Below are 18,770 nucleotides of genomic sequence, written 5' to 3'. Positions count from 1 at the left end.
TATAGGAACAGTGTTTCTGTATGCTTTGTAAGCAAATTGGTATCAAATCAAACATGATTGTCATAGAGTCAAGATGTAAAACTTAAGTCCCATGGTAACCACAAAGAATATAGCTGAAAAATATATACAGAAGAAAATTAGAAGGGACTCAAAATGTTCCACTACAAAAAAAATCAAATAAATATGAAAGTAGGAATTAACAGAAGAATTGAGGGACAAAGAAGGCTTAAAAGACTAAGCAGCAAAATGGCAGAATTTAGTCTGGCATTATGAATAATTACTTTAAATATAAATAGATTAAAATTTTCAATAAGAAGTCAGAGATTGGCAGAATGGTTAAAAAAGCAAGGCCCAAGTCCCAATTATATGCTGTTTACCAGAGACACAACTTAAATTGAAAATACAAGTAGGTTAAAAGTAAAAGAATGGAAAAAATATTCCAATCCAATATTGGATAAAATACACTTTAATTCAAAAACCATTAATAGGGACAAAAAAAGGACACTATATACTGAAAAGGGGGTCAATTCAAACAGAAGAAATAACAATTAAAAAGGTATATTCAGAGGAGGAAGATGGTAGCATAGAGAGGAGTGGAAGCTAGTTAGTCTCCCTGGAACAACTAATAAACAACCAGGAATAACTAGTAAATAATCTGGAATAACTGCTGGGGGATAAAAGTGACTATCCACACATCACACACCAACCTGGATTGGGAGGAATGCCCGAGATCACAGCATAAAAACTGTAAGTAAAAACTGCAGATCCACACTGAGAGCCCCTCCCTCTCAGCAGCCCGAACTGCAAAGCCTTGCTGTGCTAAAGAGTAGCACTCTCTGAACAAGTAAATATACCTCAGCCCAGCTCCAAATGAAGTTTTAATTAACAAATGTTGACTGCTCAATATAAGCTATGAATCCCCAACAAGCAGACAGAGGCTTTTGGTGACGACTGACCTTGGAGAGCCAGAGACCTCTCTGGGAGGGTGGGGAGCCCAGAGAACCAGGTGCTATCTCTGGCAGATGGGTGAAACTGAGGGTGGCTGTAGACTGGCCCTGAAGGGGGGCTTTCTGTCCCTTTTTTGACTCAGTGGAGAAAGCCTCAGCTATTTTCAGTTCCCAGCACTCTGACCCAGACAAGGGTGGAGACAGCAAAGTCAGAGAGACTATTTAGAGGTAAATGATATCTCCCTAGGGGGTGTACCTTCCCTAAGAGGAAAGAAGAGGTACCAACCTCTATTACCTGCCTTCCATTCAGAATAAGACCCCAGAGCCTGGGGGAAAACAGCCACAGGCCACACCTCCTTACACCAGTCTGGAGTGACAGGCTGACAGGCACCACCTGCTGGGCAGAAAAGTACAGTGACTCGAGGCCTCACAGGGTGCATCAATCTTCTAAGACCTGATACTATTGCCTCCTTCTAAGACCTGATTGGGGTAACCAAGGAAACCAGATGCCTAGACAATAGAAAACTACAACCTACACTTAGAAAAATAAAGTTATGGCCAAGTCAAAGGAACAAACTTACACTTCAACTGAGATACAGGAATTGAAACAACAAATGCTAAATAAATTCAAAAAGTTTAGGAAAGATATGGCAAAAGAGATGAAGAATATAATGAAAACACCGGGTGTACAGAAGGTAAAAATCGAAAGTTTGATAAAACAACTGGCAGAATGTATGGAAATGAAAGGCAAAACACAATAGATGAAAGACACAATGCAGACATACAACAGCAGATCTCAAGAGGCAGAAGAAAACACTCAGGAACAAGAGAACAAGATACAAGAAAGCCTACATACAAAAGAACAGATAGAGAAAAGAATGGAAAAATATGAGCAATGACTCCAGGAATTGAATGAAAACACAAAATGCAAGAAAGTATGTGTCATGGGTGTCCCAGAAGGAGAAGAGCAGGGAAAAGGGGCAGAAGCAGTAATAGAGGAAATAATCAATGAAATTTTCCCGTCTCTTATGAAAGACATAAAATTACAGATCCAAGCAGCACAGTATACCCCAAACAGAATAGATCTGAATAGGTCTACACCAAGACACTTAATAATCAGGTTATCAAAGTCAAAAATAAAAAGAGAATCCTGAAAGCAGCAAGAGAAAAGTGATCCATCACATACAAAGGAAGTTTGATAAGACTATGTGCAGATTTCTCAGTAGAAACCATGAAGGCAAGAAGGAAGTGGAGTGATATATTTAAGATACTGAAAGAGAAAATCCAACCATGAATCCTATATCTGGCAAAACTGTCCTTCAAATATGAGAGACAGTTTAAAATATTTTCTGACAAAAAGACTATGACAGAGTTGGGAACAAGATACCTGCTCTACAGGAAATACTAAAGGGAGCACTACAGACAGATAAGAAAAGACAGGGGTGAGAGGTTTGGAACACAATTTTGAGTGATGGTAGCATAGCAATGTAAGTACACTGAAGAATGACTGTGAGTATGGTTGAAAGAGGAAGATAAGGAGCATGTGGGACACCAGAAGGAAAGAGGAAAGATAAAGACTAGAAATTTATAACTCCGTGAAACCTAGGGTGCTCAATGATTGTGATAAAAGGTACAAATATGTTTTTACATGAGGTAGAACAAATGAATGTCAACACTGCAAGGTGTTAAAAATAGGGTGTGATTGGGGGGAAAATACAATCAATGCAAACTAGAGACTATAATTAACAGAAACATTGTATTGTGGTGCCTTTAATGTAACAAAGGCAATATACCAAACCTAAACGCATATGGGGGGGACATAGGGAGGGGTAGTGGACTCTTGGCATTGGTGATGTTGTCTGACTCTTTACTCTACTTTAGTTTAATGCTATCTTTCCTTTTGTTGCTTCCTAGATGTCACTTTTCTGTTTGTTTTTTGTTTTTCTTTTTCTTTTGTCTCTCTACCTTCTTTGACTCTTCCTCCTTTGTGGAAGAAATGGAGATGTCCTTATATAGATAGTGGTGGTGGTGGTAGATACATAAATACGTGACTATACAGGGAACCACTGATTGTTTACTTAGGATGAAATGTATGGTGTGTGAACAAAGCCATCTTAAAAAGAATGGGTTGATGAAGAAACCTTGATGACACTATATTGAGTGAAATAAGACAGACACATAGGACAAATATTGCAGGGTCTCACTGATAGGAACTAATTATAATACATAAACCCATAGACATGAAATGTAAGTTACCAGGATAGAAGGAGGCTAAAGAACGGGGAGCGGTTGCTTATTATGAGCAGAATGTTCAACTAGGGTGAACTTAAGCGTTTGGAAATGGACAGAGGTGATGGTAGTACATTGTGAGAATAACTAACAGTGCTGGATGGTCTGTGAATGTGGTGGGAAGGGGAAGCTTAGAGCCATGTATGTCACTAGAAGGAAAGGTGGAGGTTAAAAGATGGGAATGCATAAAACAGTCAGTCTTGTGGTGGACAATGTCCATGATTAACTGCACAAATATTAGAAATCTCTTTCATGAACTAGAACAAATGTATGACACTATAACTAGAAGTTAATAATAGAGGGGCATATAGGGAAAAAATATACCTATTGCAAACTATATACTATAGTTAGTGGTATTTTAATATTCTTTCATCAACAGTAACAAATGTATTATACCAATACTATGAATCAATAATGGAGGGGGGTGGTTAGGGGTATGGGACGATTTGAGTTTCCTTTTTTTGTCTTTATTTCTTTCCTGGAGTAATGAAAATGTTCTAAAAATTGAAAAAAAATTAATTGTGGTGATGGATGCACAGCTGAATGATGATACTGTGGGCAACTGATTGTACACATTGGATCTTTGGATAATTGTATGGTATGTGAACAATGTCAATTTAAAAAAAATGTATATTCACCTAACAACAGGCCCCAAACTATATTAAGCAAATATTGACAGGTTGAAGGGAGAAAGAGAAGGTTATGCATTAAGAGTGATGGAAAGAACATCTAGTCAGAAAATCAGTAAGGATAGTAGAGTTGGATGATGCTGTAAACCAATTAGACTTAACAGACATACATAGAGCATTTCATCCAACAGCAGATTTCACATTCTAAACCAGCACTCACGTGTCATTCTCCAAGATTGTTCATATGTTAGGCCACAAAGCAAGTATCAAATAATATTAAATAACATTAAATAATACAATGTATCTTCTACAACAATAATGGAATGATGCTAGAAATAAACAACAAAGAGAATGTTAAAACTTACATATATGTGGAAATTAAACAACATACTCTTAAAGAAAAAAATGGACCAAAGAAGATATTATAATAAAAATCTATGCCCACAAATTAGATAACCTACATGAATTGGGCATATCCATAGAAAGACATACTGCCTATGGTGACTCAAGAAGAAACAGAAATCTAGACAGACCTGTAACAATTAAAGATACTGAATCAATTATCAAACACCTCCAAACAAAGAAAAACCCAGGACTAGATGGCTTCACTGGTGAATTTTACCAAACATTCCAAAAAGAATTAGCATCATTCCTGCTCAAACTTTTCCAAATAATTGGAAAGGAAGGAACATTTTCTAACACATTCTTTGAGGCCAACACCATACTAATACCAAAGCCAAATAAAGGTACCATGAGAAATGAAAATTACAGACCAACATCCTTCATGAATATAGATGCAAAAATCCTCAACAAAATACTACAAACCAAATCCAACAGCACATTAAAATAATTATATACCAAGACCAAGTGGGATTTTTCCCAGGGATGCAAGGATGGTTCAAAATAAAAATCAATTAATGTATTATACCATGTTAATAGATCAAAGGAAAAAAAACACACAATCTAAGAAATTGACACAGAAAAGGCATTTGACAAAATCCAGCACCCTTTCTTTATAAAAACCCTTGGAAAACTAGGAATAGAAGGAAACATCATTAACATGATAAAGGGAGTATATGAAAAACCCACAGCTAACATCATATTCAATAGTGAAAGACTGAAAGCTTTCCCTGTAAGATCAGGAACAAAACAAGGAGACCCACTGTCACCACTGTTATTCAACACTAAACTAGAACTTCTTGCCAGAGCAATTATGCAAGAAAAAGAAATAAAAGGCTTCCAAACCAGAAAGGAAGAATTAAAACATCCCTTATTTGCAGAAGACATGACTGTATATACAAAAAATACTGAAAAATCCACAACAAAGTTTCTAGAGCTAATAAATGAATTTAGCAAAGTGACAGGGCACAAGATCAATACCCAAAAATCGGTAGTGTTTCTATACATAAGCAATGAACAATCAGAAGAAGAAATCAAGGAAAAATTCCATTCACAATAGCAACTAAGACAATCAAATATCTAGGAGTAAATCTAATCAAGGATGTAAAGGACTTGTACATGCAAAAAACTAAAAACACTGCTGAAAGAAATCAAATCATCAAATTTATATGGGAGGTAAGAGCCCCAAATAGCCAAAAAAAAAAAAATAAACAAAATTGGAGGATGCATCCTTCCCAATTTAAACATTTATCACAAAGATATAGCAATCAAAACAGTGTTACTGGCACAAGGACAGTCATATAGACCAATGACATCTGATTGACAGTTCAGAAATAAACTCTCATATCTCTGACAAATTGATTTTTGACAAGGGCACCACAACTCCCCAATGGGGAAAAATAAGTCTCTTCAAGAAATGGTGCTGGGAAAAACTAGCTAGCCATGTGCAAAGGAATGATGATAGATACCTACCTAAAACCATATACAAAATTAACTCAAAATGGACTAAAGTCCTAAATATAAGAACCTCAATTACAAAACTCATAGAAGAAAACATAGGGAAGCATCTTCAGGACTTTGTGTGAGGCAACAGTCTCAGACTTCAAACCAAAGAAAAAAATCAAAAGATAAAAACATACAAATGAGACTTCATCAAAAGTTAAAACTTCAGTACATCAAAGGACTTTATCGTGAAAGTAAAAAGTCAACCTAGAAGAATGGGAGAAAATATTTGGAAACCACACATCCAATAAGGGCTTAATATTCAGAAAATATAAAGAATTCCTACAATTTAACAATAAAAAGACAATAAAGAAATAACTGAAATTGTGGAACTGTAACCCATAATGTTCTTTGAAATTTGCTCTCTAACTACTTGTTACATCATACTTTGAAAGTTATCATTGTTCTGTATATATGTTATATTTCACAACAAAAAATGTAAAAAAAAGAAGACAATCCAATTTTAAAAAGATTGAATAGACATTTCTCCAAAGAAGATATGCAAACGGACAATAAGTACATGGAAAAAATACCCATTAGCCATTAGAGAAATACAAATTCAAACCAGAATGAGATACTGTTTCACACCCACTAAAATGGATACTATTTAAACTAATGAAAATAACAGGTGTCAGAGAAGATGTGGAAAAATAGGAACACTCATTCATAATTGGCAGGAACGTAAAGTGTTTCAGCCACTGGAAAACAATTGGCAGTTCTTCAGAAAGTTAAGCATAGAATTACCAATAAGACCAGCAATCCCACATCTAGGCATAAACCTCAAAGAACTGAAAGCAGGGACTCAAACATATATCTGCATACTGAAGCTCATAGCAGATTATTCACAAATGCCAAAAGATGGAAGCAACCCAAGTGCCCATCAATAGATGAATGAACAAACAAAATATGGTATAGTTCTATAATGGAATATTATTCTACTGTAGAAAGGCATGGAGTTCTGATACATGCTACAAAATAGATGACCCACAGAGACATCATATTGAGGGAAATAAGCCAGACTCAAAAGGATAAATATTGCATTATGTCACTTATATGCAATAATTTGAATATACCAATTCATAGAATCAGAAAATAGAATACAGATTATCAGGGGCCAGAGTGGGGGTAGGGAATATGGAGTTAATAAACAATTGGTGTGCAAGTTTCTATCTGGTGTGATGGAAACAATTAATGAATGGTGGTGATGGTGGCACAACACTGCAAATGTAATTAATGCCACTGAATTGTATATTTGAAAATAGTTAAAATGGGAAATTTTAGGCTCTATATAGTATGTTAGATGAATAAAATTCTTTAAAAACCATAGGACTAGGGAGGTGGGGTAAGATGGTGGCATAAGGAGGTGTGGCTTTTAGTTTATCCTCTAGGGCATCTAGTAATAGCCAGAAATTGTCTGGAACAAGAGCTTGGGGGACTTCCATTACCAGACACAGAGGGTATATCAGTCCAGAATGGGTGGAAGAACCGAGACCACAAAGCAGAACTGTAAGTAAAGTCTCCCAAGCTGTGGAGGCTGCTGCCCCTCCCCCACAGGCATGGCAGGCTGTTTTGGTGTCACTTCCCTATGGGAAACAGAAGCAGTCTCTACTAGGAACAAGGGAAGGAGAGGGCAACCAAGCTCCAATTGCAGATTTGATTAACAAATTCAGATGGCTGAATACAAGCTCTGAGCACAGATAAATATACAAAGGAAGTTCAAAAGAAACCAGAAAGTCTCTCCATGGCAGAGAGGAGGCAGGGCTGACAACAAAAAGAGGCTTTTGGAGTTGGCTGATCTCAGAATACTGGAAAAGGGCTGTGCCCCAAGAAAAGGGGACATAGAGCCAGGTACCAACTCCAGCTCTTGATTCCTGAACCCAAGGAGCTGGGGAACGGCTCTGAAAAGAACTTTTTTTAAAAAACATTTTAGCACCCCATTAAAGAAAGCAGCAGGCATTTTCAATTGACAGTGCTGCACCAGGAAAAGGTGGAGTTAAGATATCTCTAACAGACAAAGTAACTAGCCAGGTGAAGGAGGTAATTCCCTAAAGGGTGTATCTTTCCCAAGAGAGTGGGGGCAGGGCCCAGCACAAGGGGAAGCTAACAATCAGAGAATTCAGGTCCTAGGATTGGAAAACAGAAACACTTTAGGCCTGCCTTCTGCCTCAGCCTCATGCCCCTGGCGGAAATAGGGTCTGCTGAGAATTAAAGGCACTGTACCACTTTATGCTGGTGGGGAACTGTGGGCTGATAAGTGCCACCTGCTGGGCAGGATAGGAAAATTGCAGAATCAAGAAGCTTCACAGGAAAGACTGGCACCCTGATGAGTCTCATCCCCAGGGGAACTTGACACTAATTACAACCTCTTCCTGAGTCCTGGGACTGTCTTGTCTGGGAAAAGCTCATTGGAGTCAATCCTATCTGGGGAGACATTCCTCAAAAAACTTTCCATATAGACAGGCAAGAGCCAGAGAAAATAAGAGATTACAAATTCTGATAAGTTAAACAGAAGCTATGATAGAGGTCTAGAATAAGTTGAACTGAATATCAAAGAAAAGAAAGAGAACAAAGCAAACTAGTAAGAAAAGCCTAGGTAAAAGAGAGAAAATGACCTCCACAATACACTAATTGTGGAAATCAGATGCCTAGACACCAGCAAAAAAGCACAAGTCATACTAGGAAACATGAAGATATGATCAAGTCAAAGGAAAAAACTAACACTTCAAATGAGATACAGGAGTTGACAAACTAATTAAAGATGTTCAAACAAATCTTCTAAATCAAATCAGTTAGTTGAAGGAAAATATGGCAAAAGAAAGGAAAGATATAAAGATGACATTGACTGATCATACACAAGAACTGGAAAGCTTGAAAAACTAAAAGGCAGAATTTATGGGAATGAAAGGCACAATAGAAGAGATGAAAAATGCAATGGAGACATACAACACCAGATTGAAGCAGCAGAAGAAAGGATTCAGGAACTAAAGGACAGGACATCTGAAATCCCACACACAAAAGAACAGATAGGGAAAAGAATAGAAAAATAGGAAAAGGGTCTCAGGGAATTGCATAACAACATAAAGCACATAAATATAAGTGTTATGGATGTCCCAGAAGGAGAAGATAAGGGAAAGGGGGTAGAAAGAATAATGGAGGAAATAATCACTGAAAATTTCCCAACTCTTATGAAAGACATAAAATTACAGATCCAAGAAGCACAGCATACCCCAAACAGAATAGATCCAAATAGATCTAATCAGATTGTCAAATCTCAAAGACAAATGGAGAATTTTGAAAGCAGCAAGAGAAAAATGATCCAGAGAAGCTCGATAAAATTAGGTGTGGATTTCTCAGCAAAAACTATGCAAGTGAGAAGAAGGCAGTTTTATGATATATTTAAGACACTGAAAGAGAAAAATAGCCAACCAGGAATTCTACGTCCAGCAAAGCTGTCCTTCAAAATTTAGGGAGATTTAAAGTATTTACAGATAAGCAGACACTGAATTTGTGAACAAGGGGACTGCTCTCAAGAAATACTAAAGGGAGTGCTAGAAGCAAATGGGAAAAGACAGAAGAGAGAGGTTTGGAGAAGAGTGTAGAAATGAAGATTATCAGTAAGGGAGAAAAGAGAGAAAAATAATAAGATATGACATATAAAAATCTAAAAGATACAATGGTAGGAGAAAGTACTTCCTTTACAATAATCACATTAAATGCCTTAATGGATTAAGTTCCCCAGCAAAAGCACACAGACTAGCAGAACGGATTAAAAATCAGGATCCATCCATGTGCTGTCTACAAGAGACTCACTTTAGACACAAGGACAAAAATAGGTTGAGAGTTAAAGTTCAGAAAAAGATATTTCATGCAAACAACCAGAAAAGAATAGGGGCAGCTATACAAATATCAGACAAATTAGACTTCAAACATAAAACAATTAAAAGAGACAAGGAAGGGCCATGTATTAATAAAAGGTAAGATTCATCAAGAAGACTCAACAATTATAAATATTTATGCACCAAGCCACTGTGCCCCAAAATACATGAGGCAAACATTGAAAACACTGAAGGGAAGAGTAAACACCTCTGCAATTATAGTTGGAGACTTCTATACATCACTCTCATCAATGGATAGAACATCTAGACAGAGGATCAATAAAGAAACAGAATTCTTGGATTGTATGATAAATGAACTAGACTTAACAGACATTTACAGACCATTGCACCCCACAACAGCAGGATACACATTCTTCTCAAGTGCTCGTAGGTCATTCTCCTTTGTTATGTCACAAAGCAAGTCTCAGTAAGTTTAAAAAGATCTTAATTATACAAAACACTTTTTCAGATCATAATGGAATGAAGTTGGGAATCAATAACAGATGGAAAATGGGAAAATTCACACACATATATGGAGGCTAAATAATACACTCCAAAACAACCACAGTTTCAAGGAAGAAATTAACAGAGAACTCAGTAAATATCTCAAGGCAAATGAAAATGAGAGCACAACATATCAAAACTTATGGGATGCAACAAAGGCAGTGCTGACAGGGAGATTTATTGCCCTAAATGCCTATATTAAAGAAGACAGACCAAAAATTGAGAAATTAACTGCTCACCTGGAGGAACTAGAGAAGGAACAGCAAACTAACCCCAAAGCAAACAGAAGGAAAGAAATTGTTAGAGCAGAAATAAATGAAATTGAGAACATGAAAACAATAGAGAACTCAACAAAACCAGAGGTTGGTTCTTTGAGAGACTCAATGAAATCTATGGACCCGTAGCTAGGCTGACAAAAAAAAAAAAAAAAAAAGAGAGAGAGGATGCAAAACAATAAAATCAGAAATTGAGGAGGGGGGCTTAACTACAAACCCCACAGAAATAAAGGAGATAATGAGAAGATACTACGAACAATATGCTAACCATACAACTTAAGACAAAATAGACAACTCCCTAGAAAAGCAAAAACCAACACTGACTTGAGAAGAAATAGAAGGGCTCATAAACCAATCACTTGTCAAGAGAATCAGTCATCAAAAAACTTGCAAAAAAGAAAAGTTCAGAAGCAAATGGCTTCATATGTGACTTGTACCAAGCAGTCAAGAAATAATTAGTACCAATCCTACTCAAACTCTTCAAAAAAATTGAAGAAGAGGGAATGCTACCTAATTCATTGTATGAAGCCAATATTACCCTAATACCAAAGCCAAACAAAGATACCACAAGAAAATTTCAGATTGATTTCTCCTCTGAATATAGATGCAAAAATCCTCAACAAAGTACTTGCAAACCAAATCCAGCAGCACATTAAAAAAATTAAACACCATGATCAAGGGGGGTTTATTCCAGGTATGCAAGGATGGTCCAACACAAGAAAATCAATTAATGTAATATACCACACATGAATAAATCAAAGGGAAAGAAAACACACAATCTGCTCAACTGATGCAGAAAAAGCATTTGACAAAACTCAACGTCCTTTCTTGATGAAAACACTTCAAAGTATAGGAATTGAAGGAAACTTCCTCATCATGACAAAGGGAATATATGAAAAACCCACAGCTAACATCAAACTCAATGGGGAAAGACTGACAGCTTTCCCACTAAGATCAGGAACAAGACAAGGATGCCCACTCTCACCATTGTTATTCAAAATTGTTCTAGAAGTTCTAGGTAGAGTAATTAGACAAGAAAAAGAAATAAAGAAAATCAATTTGGAAAGGAAGAAGTAAACCATTCATTGTTTGCAGATGACATGATTCTATAGGTAGAAAATCTGGAAAAATCGACAGTAAAGCTACTAAAGCTAATAAACAAGTACAACAAAGTGGCAGGATACAAGATCAACATGCAAAACTCAGTAGTGTTTCTGTACACTAGTAAGGAATCATCTGGGGAAGAAATCATGAAAACAATTCCATTTACAATAGGAACCAAAAGAATCAAATATTTAGGAATAAATTTAACCAAGAACATAAAAGACCTATACACAGAAAACTACAAAACATTGCTAAAAGAAATCAAGTAAGAAATAAATGGAAGGACAAACAGCACTCATAGAATGGAAGCCTAAATATAGTTAAAATGTCAATTCTACCCAAATTGATTTATAGATTCAATGCAATACCAATTAAAATCCCAACAACTTACTTTGCAGAAATAGAAAAACCAATAATCAAATTTATTAGAAGGGGTAGGGTGCCCTAAACAGCTAAAAATATCTTGAGAAAGAAAATTGAAGTGTGAGGCTCACACTACCTGATTTTAAAGCATATTACAAAGCTACAGTGGTCAAAACAGCATGGTCCTGGCATCAAGATAGATATACTGACCAATGGAATTGAATTGAGTGTTCAGAAATAGACCCTCTTATCTATAGACATTTGAACCTTGATAAGGCTGTCAAGTCACCTCAACTGGGACAGAACAGCCGCTTCATCAATTGGTGCTTGGAGAACTGGATATCCATGCCCAAAAGAATGAAAGAGGACTGATAGCTCACACCTTATATAAAAATTAAGTCAAAATGAATCAAAGACTTAAACATTAAATGTTGGAGCAAAGACAATGAAACTTTTAGAAGAAAATGTAAGGAAATATCTTAAAGATCTTGTGAAAGAAGGTGGTTTCCTAAAGCTTACAATGAAAGTTCAAGCAACGAAAGAAGAAATTAATAGGATCTCCTCAAAATTGAATTCTTTGAATAATATTGAGCATCAAAAGACTTTTTCAGGAAAGTAAAAAAGGCAGCCCATGCAATGGGAGACAAAATTTGGAAGCCACGTATCAGGTAAGAGTTTAATATCTAGAATATCTAGAGATCCTACAACTCAACAACAACAAAAAAACAAACAACCCAATTAAAACTTGGGCAAAAGACATGGACAGACACTTTTCCAAAGAGGAAATACAAATGATTCAAAAACATATAAAGGAATTTCTCAAAAAGGTAAAGAGGCAGCCAACTCAATGGGAAAAAATTTTTGGAAACCATGTATTTGACAAAAGACTGATATCTTGCATATATAAAGAAATCCTACAACTCAATGACAATAGTACAGACAGCCCAATTATAAAATGGGCAAAAGATATGAAAAGACAGTTCTCTGAAGAGGAAATACAAATGGCCAAGAAACACATGAAAAAATGTTCAGCTTCACTAGCTATTAGAGAGATGCAAATTAAGACCACAATGATACCATCTAACACCTGTTAGAATGGCTGCCATTAAACAAATAGGAAACTACAAATGCTGGAGGGGATGTGGAGAAATTGGAACTCTTATTCATTGTTGGTGGGACTGTATAATGGTTCAGCCACTCTGGAAGTCAGTCTGGCAGTTCCTTAGAAAACTAGATATAGAGTTACCATTCAATCCAGCGATTGCACTTCTCGGTATATACCCGGAAGATCGGAAAGCAGTGACACGAACAGATATCTGCATGCCAATGTTCATAGCAGCATTATTCACAACTGCCAAGAGATGGAAACAACCCAAATGTCCTTCAACAGATGAGTGGATAAATAAAATGTGGTATATACACACGATGGAATACTACACGGCAGTAAGAAGGAACGATCTCGTGAAACATATGACAACATGGATGAACCTTGAAGACATAATGCTGAGCAAAATAAGCCAGGCACAAAAAGACAAATATTATATGCTACCACTAATGTGAACTTTGAAAAATGTAAAACAAATGGTTTATAATGTAGAATGTAGGGGAACTAGCAATAGAGAGCAATTAAGGGAGGGGGTACAATAATCCAAGAAGAACAGATAAGCTATTTAACGTTCTGGGGATGCCCAGGAATGACTATGGTCTGTTAATTTCTGATGGATATAGTAGGAACAAGTTCACAGAAATGTTGCTATATTAGGTAACTTTCTTGGGGTAAAGTAGGAACAGGTTGGAAGTAAAGCAGTTATCTTAGGTTAGTTGTCTTTTTCTTACTCCCTTGTTATGGTCTCTTTGAAATGTTTTTTTATTGTACGTTTTTTTTTTTTTTTAATTTTTTTCTTAATTTTTTTTCATACAGTTGATTTAAAAACAAGAAAAGTTAAAAAAAAAGAAACAAGGATAAAAAATATGTAGAGCCCCCTTGAGGAGCCTGTGGAGAATGCAGGGGTATGGCCTACCCCACCTCGATGGTTGCTAACATGACCACAAACATAGGGGACTGGTGGTTTGATGGGTTGAGCCCTCTACCATAGGATTTACCCTTGGGAAGACGGTTGCTGCAAAGGAGAGGCAAGGCCTCCCTACAATTGTGCCTAAGAGTCTCCTCCTGAATGCCTCTTTGTTGCTCAGATGTGGCCCTCTCTCTCTAGCTAAGCCAACTTGAAAGGTGAAATCACTGCCCTCCCCCCTACATGGGATCAGACACCCAGGGGAGTGAATCTCCCTGTCAACGTGGACTATGACTCCCGGGGAGGAATGTAGACCTGGCATCGAGGGACGGAGAACATCTTCTTGACCAAAAGGGGGATGTGAAAGGAAATGAAATAAACTTCAGTGGCAGAGAGATTCCAAAAGGAGCCGAGAGGTCACTCTGGTGGGCACTCTTACGCACAATTTAGACAACCCTTTTTAGGTTCTAAAGAATTGGGGTAGCTGGTGGTGGATACCTGAAACTATCAAACTACAACCCAGAACCCATGAATCTCGAAGACATTTGTATAAAAATGTAGCTTATGAGGGATGACAATGGGATTGGGAAAGCCATAAGGACCACACTCCACTTTGCCTGGTTTATGGATGGATGAGTAGAAAAATAGGGGAAGGAAACAAACAAACAAACAGACTAAGGTACCCAGTGTTCTTTTTTACTTCAATTGCTCTTTTTCACTTTAATTATTATTCTTGTTATTTTTGGGTGTGTGCTAATGAAGGTGTCAGGGATTGATTTAGGTGATGAATGTACAACTATGTAATGGTACTGTGAACAATCGAATGTACAATTTGTTTTGTACGACTGCGTGGTATGTGAATATATCTCAATAAAATGAAGATTAAAAAAAAAACATATGAAAAGATGCTGAACTTCAGTGGCTATTAGGGAAATGAAAATCAAAACCACAATGAGATATTATTTCACACCCACTAGAATGGCCATTGTAGGAAAAAAACAGAAAACTACAAGTGCTGGAGAAGATGTGGAGAAACGGGGACACATTCACTGTTGGTGGGAATGTAGAATGATGTAGCCACTCTGGAAGGCAGTTTGGCAGTTCCTCAGGAAGCTAAGCATAGAATTGCTGTATGATCCAGCAATCCCATTACTAATTACATACTTGGAGGAACTGAAGGCAGGGACATGAATGGACATTTGCATACCAATGTCTATAGCGGCAATCTTCATGATTGCCAAATGTCCATCAATGAACGAGTGGATAAACAAATGTGGCATATACATATGATGGAAAATTATGCAGCTGTAATACAGAATAAAGTCATGATGCATGCAACAATGTGGATGAACCCTGAGGATATCATATTGAGTGAAACTAGCCAGAAACATAAGGAAAAATACTGTATGCTCTCACTAACATGAACTAACTATAGTTAGCAAGCATTGAGGGGATATAAGGAAGGGTATGAGATTCTTGTTTTTGTTTCTTTTTTATGCTTTATTTTAAATTTTTTCCCTCTTTTTTCCTTGCAGAATTGGAAATACTCTCACATAGATTGTGGTGGTGAATGCATAACTATGTGATTATATGAGAGCCACTGACTGTTCACTTAGGATGGATTTTATAGTGTGTGAATAAAACTAACAAATAGAAAGATACAAGTGCTATAGAAGATGTGGAGAAAGAGATACACCTATTCACTGTTGGTAGGAAACTAGAATGGTGCAGCCCCTCTGGAGGGCAATGTGGTGGTACCACAGGAGGCTACTATGTAGAGGGTTGCCACATGATACTGCAACCCTGTTATTAGGCATATACCTGGAAGAACTAAAAGCAGGGACACAATAGCATTTATTTGCACACTAGTGGTTATGGCAGCATTATTCATAATTTGCAATGGATGGAGATGGCTAAGGGTACATCAACAAATGAATGGAAGGGCAAACAGTGATGTATACATACAATGGAATATTAAGTGGCTGCAGGAAGGAATGAAGTTACGTGGCAAGCAACTAGGTGAATGAACCCTAAGAACATTATGTTGAGTGAAATAAGCCAGAAATGAAAGGATAAATATTTTATGGTCCCACTAATATAAACTAACTAAAAGGAGAAAATGCTGAGAATCGAATTCAAGAGCATAGGTTATCAGGGGATATAATGTGGGCAGAGATTGGGCAATTGATTTAGGAGTACAAAATGTTCAATAAGTCTCATTATAATGTTCCTCAACTCTAAGGTCCTACAGCAGTCACCTCTATTCTTGAGTTTTAATTGTTATTTCTCAATTCTGAGATGCTGAGGTCTTTGTGTATAACCTGATAGTTCCCTGGAACTTTGGGTATTTGTGTGACATCTGAGATTCAGAGTTAGAGTTCTGCAGCTCTAAAAGTCAGTATCACTCCATACAGCAACTGCTAAAGAAGCTGAAAAAGAGTTATGAAATGGATTTTATTAGAACTAAGGTAAATCAGAATACAGGATAAAAGATACTGACTGTATTTTAGAACTTCAAAACTTCTGTGTGAGACCAAAGGAAGAGATGTTTATTTAGTACAAAATTTAAATTTTCTGTAGCACACTTTCTAATTTAGTCTGTATGGTTGGTTTATTTAAACAACATAATTACATGGAATGTAGAATAGGGAATGAGATCCTTTTATTCAGTTAAGGTTAATTAATACTCTGATATATCCCAGAGTATTTTGGGCAGAAAATAAAAAAAAAAAAATTTACAAAGTTCCCTTGACGGACTGGGGGAAAATGTAAAATATTAACCTTACCTACCTGTGGAATTCCTGATATTCTTTCAAGCATTAAGAACTCCCAATTTAATAAAACAAGCTCTAAATCTTGCAGCTTACCCTTATGAAACTTATTCCTGCAATGGAGAAGCTAACAATACTTATGTCTAAGAGTCACCCCAGAAAACCTATTTTGTTGCTCAGATGTGGCCTCTCTCTCTCTCTAAGTCAACTCTGCAAATAAACTCACTGCCCTCCCCCCTACATGGGACATGACTCCCAGGGATGTAAATCTCCCTGGCAACATGGGACATGACTCCTAGGGATCAGCCTGGCCCTGGCATCATGTGATTGAGAATGTCTTCTTCACCTAAAGGGGGAAAAGAAATAAAATAAAGTTTCAGTGGCTAAGAGATTTCAATCAGAGTTGAGAGGTGATTTTGGAGGTTGTTCTTATGTATTATATAGATATTTATTTTTAGTTTCTAGTGTATTAGAACAGCTAGAAGGAAATATCTGAAACTGTTGAACTATAGTCCAGTAGCCTTGATCCTTGATGATGACTATATAACTATATAGCTTTTATCATATGACTGTAATTGTGAAGATTTTGTGAGTGTCACTCCACTTATCCAGTATATGGACAAATGAGTAATAAAATAAAGACAAAAAAAATAATGTGGAGGAAGATGGGTATAGGGTGTTTTGGATATTCATTTTTATTTTTATTGGCATAATGGAAATGTTCTAAAATTGATTGTGGTAATGAATGCACAACTCTATGATGATATTGTGAGCCACTGATTGTATACTTTGGATGGATTGTATGGTGTGTGAATATATCTCAATAAAATTACATTTTAAAAAAACATAGGACTGTACAAAACAAACTGTGAACTCTGATATTAACTATAGACTACATTAATTATATAATTATAGTGATACTGTTTCATCAATTGTAACAAATGTACCACATTAATGTAAAGTATTAATAACAGGGAAAACTGAGCATGAGGGTGGTTATATGGGAACTCTGTACTTTCTGCATGATTTTTCCCTAAACCTACAACTACTCTAATTAAAAAAAAAAAAAAGTAGGCAAATTTTTATCATAGTGCAGAAATAATTGAATAATAAAATAATCATTTGTACTCTTATGGTATGCTAATATATTTTACTCTTTTTCTGCTAATGATTGGAAATCTAATAGCCTTACTTTTTGTCATTTAATTGTTAGGTCCATTTTAACTCATAACTTAGTCTAAAGCTGCTTTTAGCAATAATTGCTAAAATGATTGTTAAATTTATTTATTGTGTCTATAGCATGGATCACTGACTTTAGAATAACTATATTTTGAAAGTAAGCCCCCAGTAATATATGATTCTTACATTTTCCAAATAACCTTTTACACTGGAAATCTGTACTTCGGCAAAGTCCTTGAAAGCAAAAAGCAGTATCATTATAGCATGGTTCGAAATCAGCAGATACAATATCAACCCCACAATTCTCCTCCATTCCATTACAATATTCTGTAAAATCACACAGATCTCTTCTTTCCCTACATACTTTTCCTCTTTCAGATATCTGTGAGACAAGGATAAATGAAAAAAAAAAAAAAAGGTATTTAAATGGGTAAGCCAAAATGTAAAAATGAATTTAAATAGAAAAATTATAACTATGATTTCCATAATTATTACACATTTAACTACAGTTAAATTATGGATTTACTTAAATTCTAGTGAAAGCACTCATAGCTAAAATTTTGTTGTCATCTGAATACAGTGGTAGGAGATTTAACTTGGCACATTCAGTAAGTCTTTCCTCCTTTTTCAGGGATTAAGATGGATATTGGGAGAATCTGTCTGCTCTTCCAAAATATTATACACTAAAGAAATATGGGCCAGGAGCTGCATTTAGTTATAAATGTCTCGTATGGAGAAAGCTTGTTTGGGAATAAGGTCTGCACAAAAGAAAGGAGATCCAAGAGATACACAGAGCAAGAATCCACATGTCACTGTTTGAAACAAAGGTTCACTAGGGCATGTCACTCGTCCAACCTTTATATTTCACACAATAATTTCCTTAATTTCCTTTGAGCATCTTAACTGTTTGTTTCTTTGCT

The 18,770-nt window shown here is 36.3% G+C and overlaps 1 protein-coding gene across 1 annotated transcript in view; it reads right to left on the bottom strand.

The window, feature by feature from the left end:
• Positions 1-18,770, bottom strand: part of LOC119516420 (A disintegrin and metallopeptidase domain 3-like) — a 133,547-nt gene that overhangs the window by 30,426 nt on the left and 84,351 nt on the right. The window contains exon 13 of the mRNA XM_037812771.1: positions 18,037-18,232. Within this exon, the coding sequence (XP_037668699.1) occupies positions 18,037-18,232 (196 nt within the window). The remainder of the gene's footprint in view (positions 1-18,036; positions 18,233-18,770) is intronic.

This window comes from Choloepus didactylus, chromosome 20, assembly GCF_015220235.1.
Source record: "Choloepus didactylus isolate mChoDid1 chromosome 20, mChoDid1.pri, whole genome shotgun sequence".
NCBI classification, from domain to species: domain Eukaryota; kingdom Metazoa; phylum Chordata; class Mammalia; order Pilosa; family Megalonychidae; genus Choloepus; species Choloepus didactylus.
Note: the sequence above shows the minus strand (reverse complement) of the source record. Positions and strands in the feature narration are given on the sequence as shown.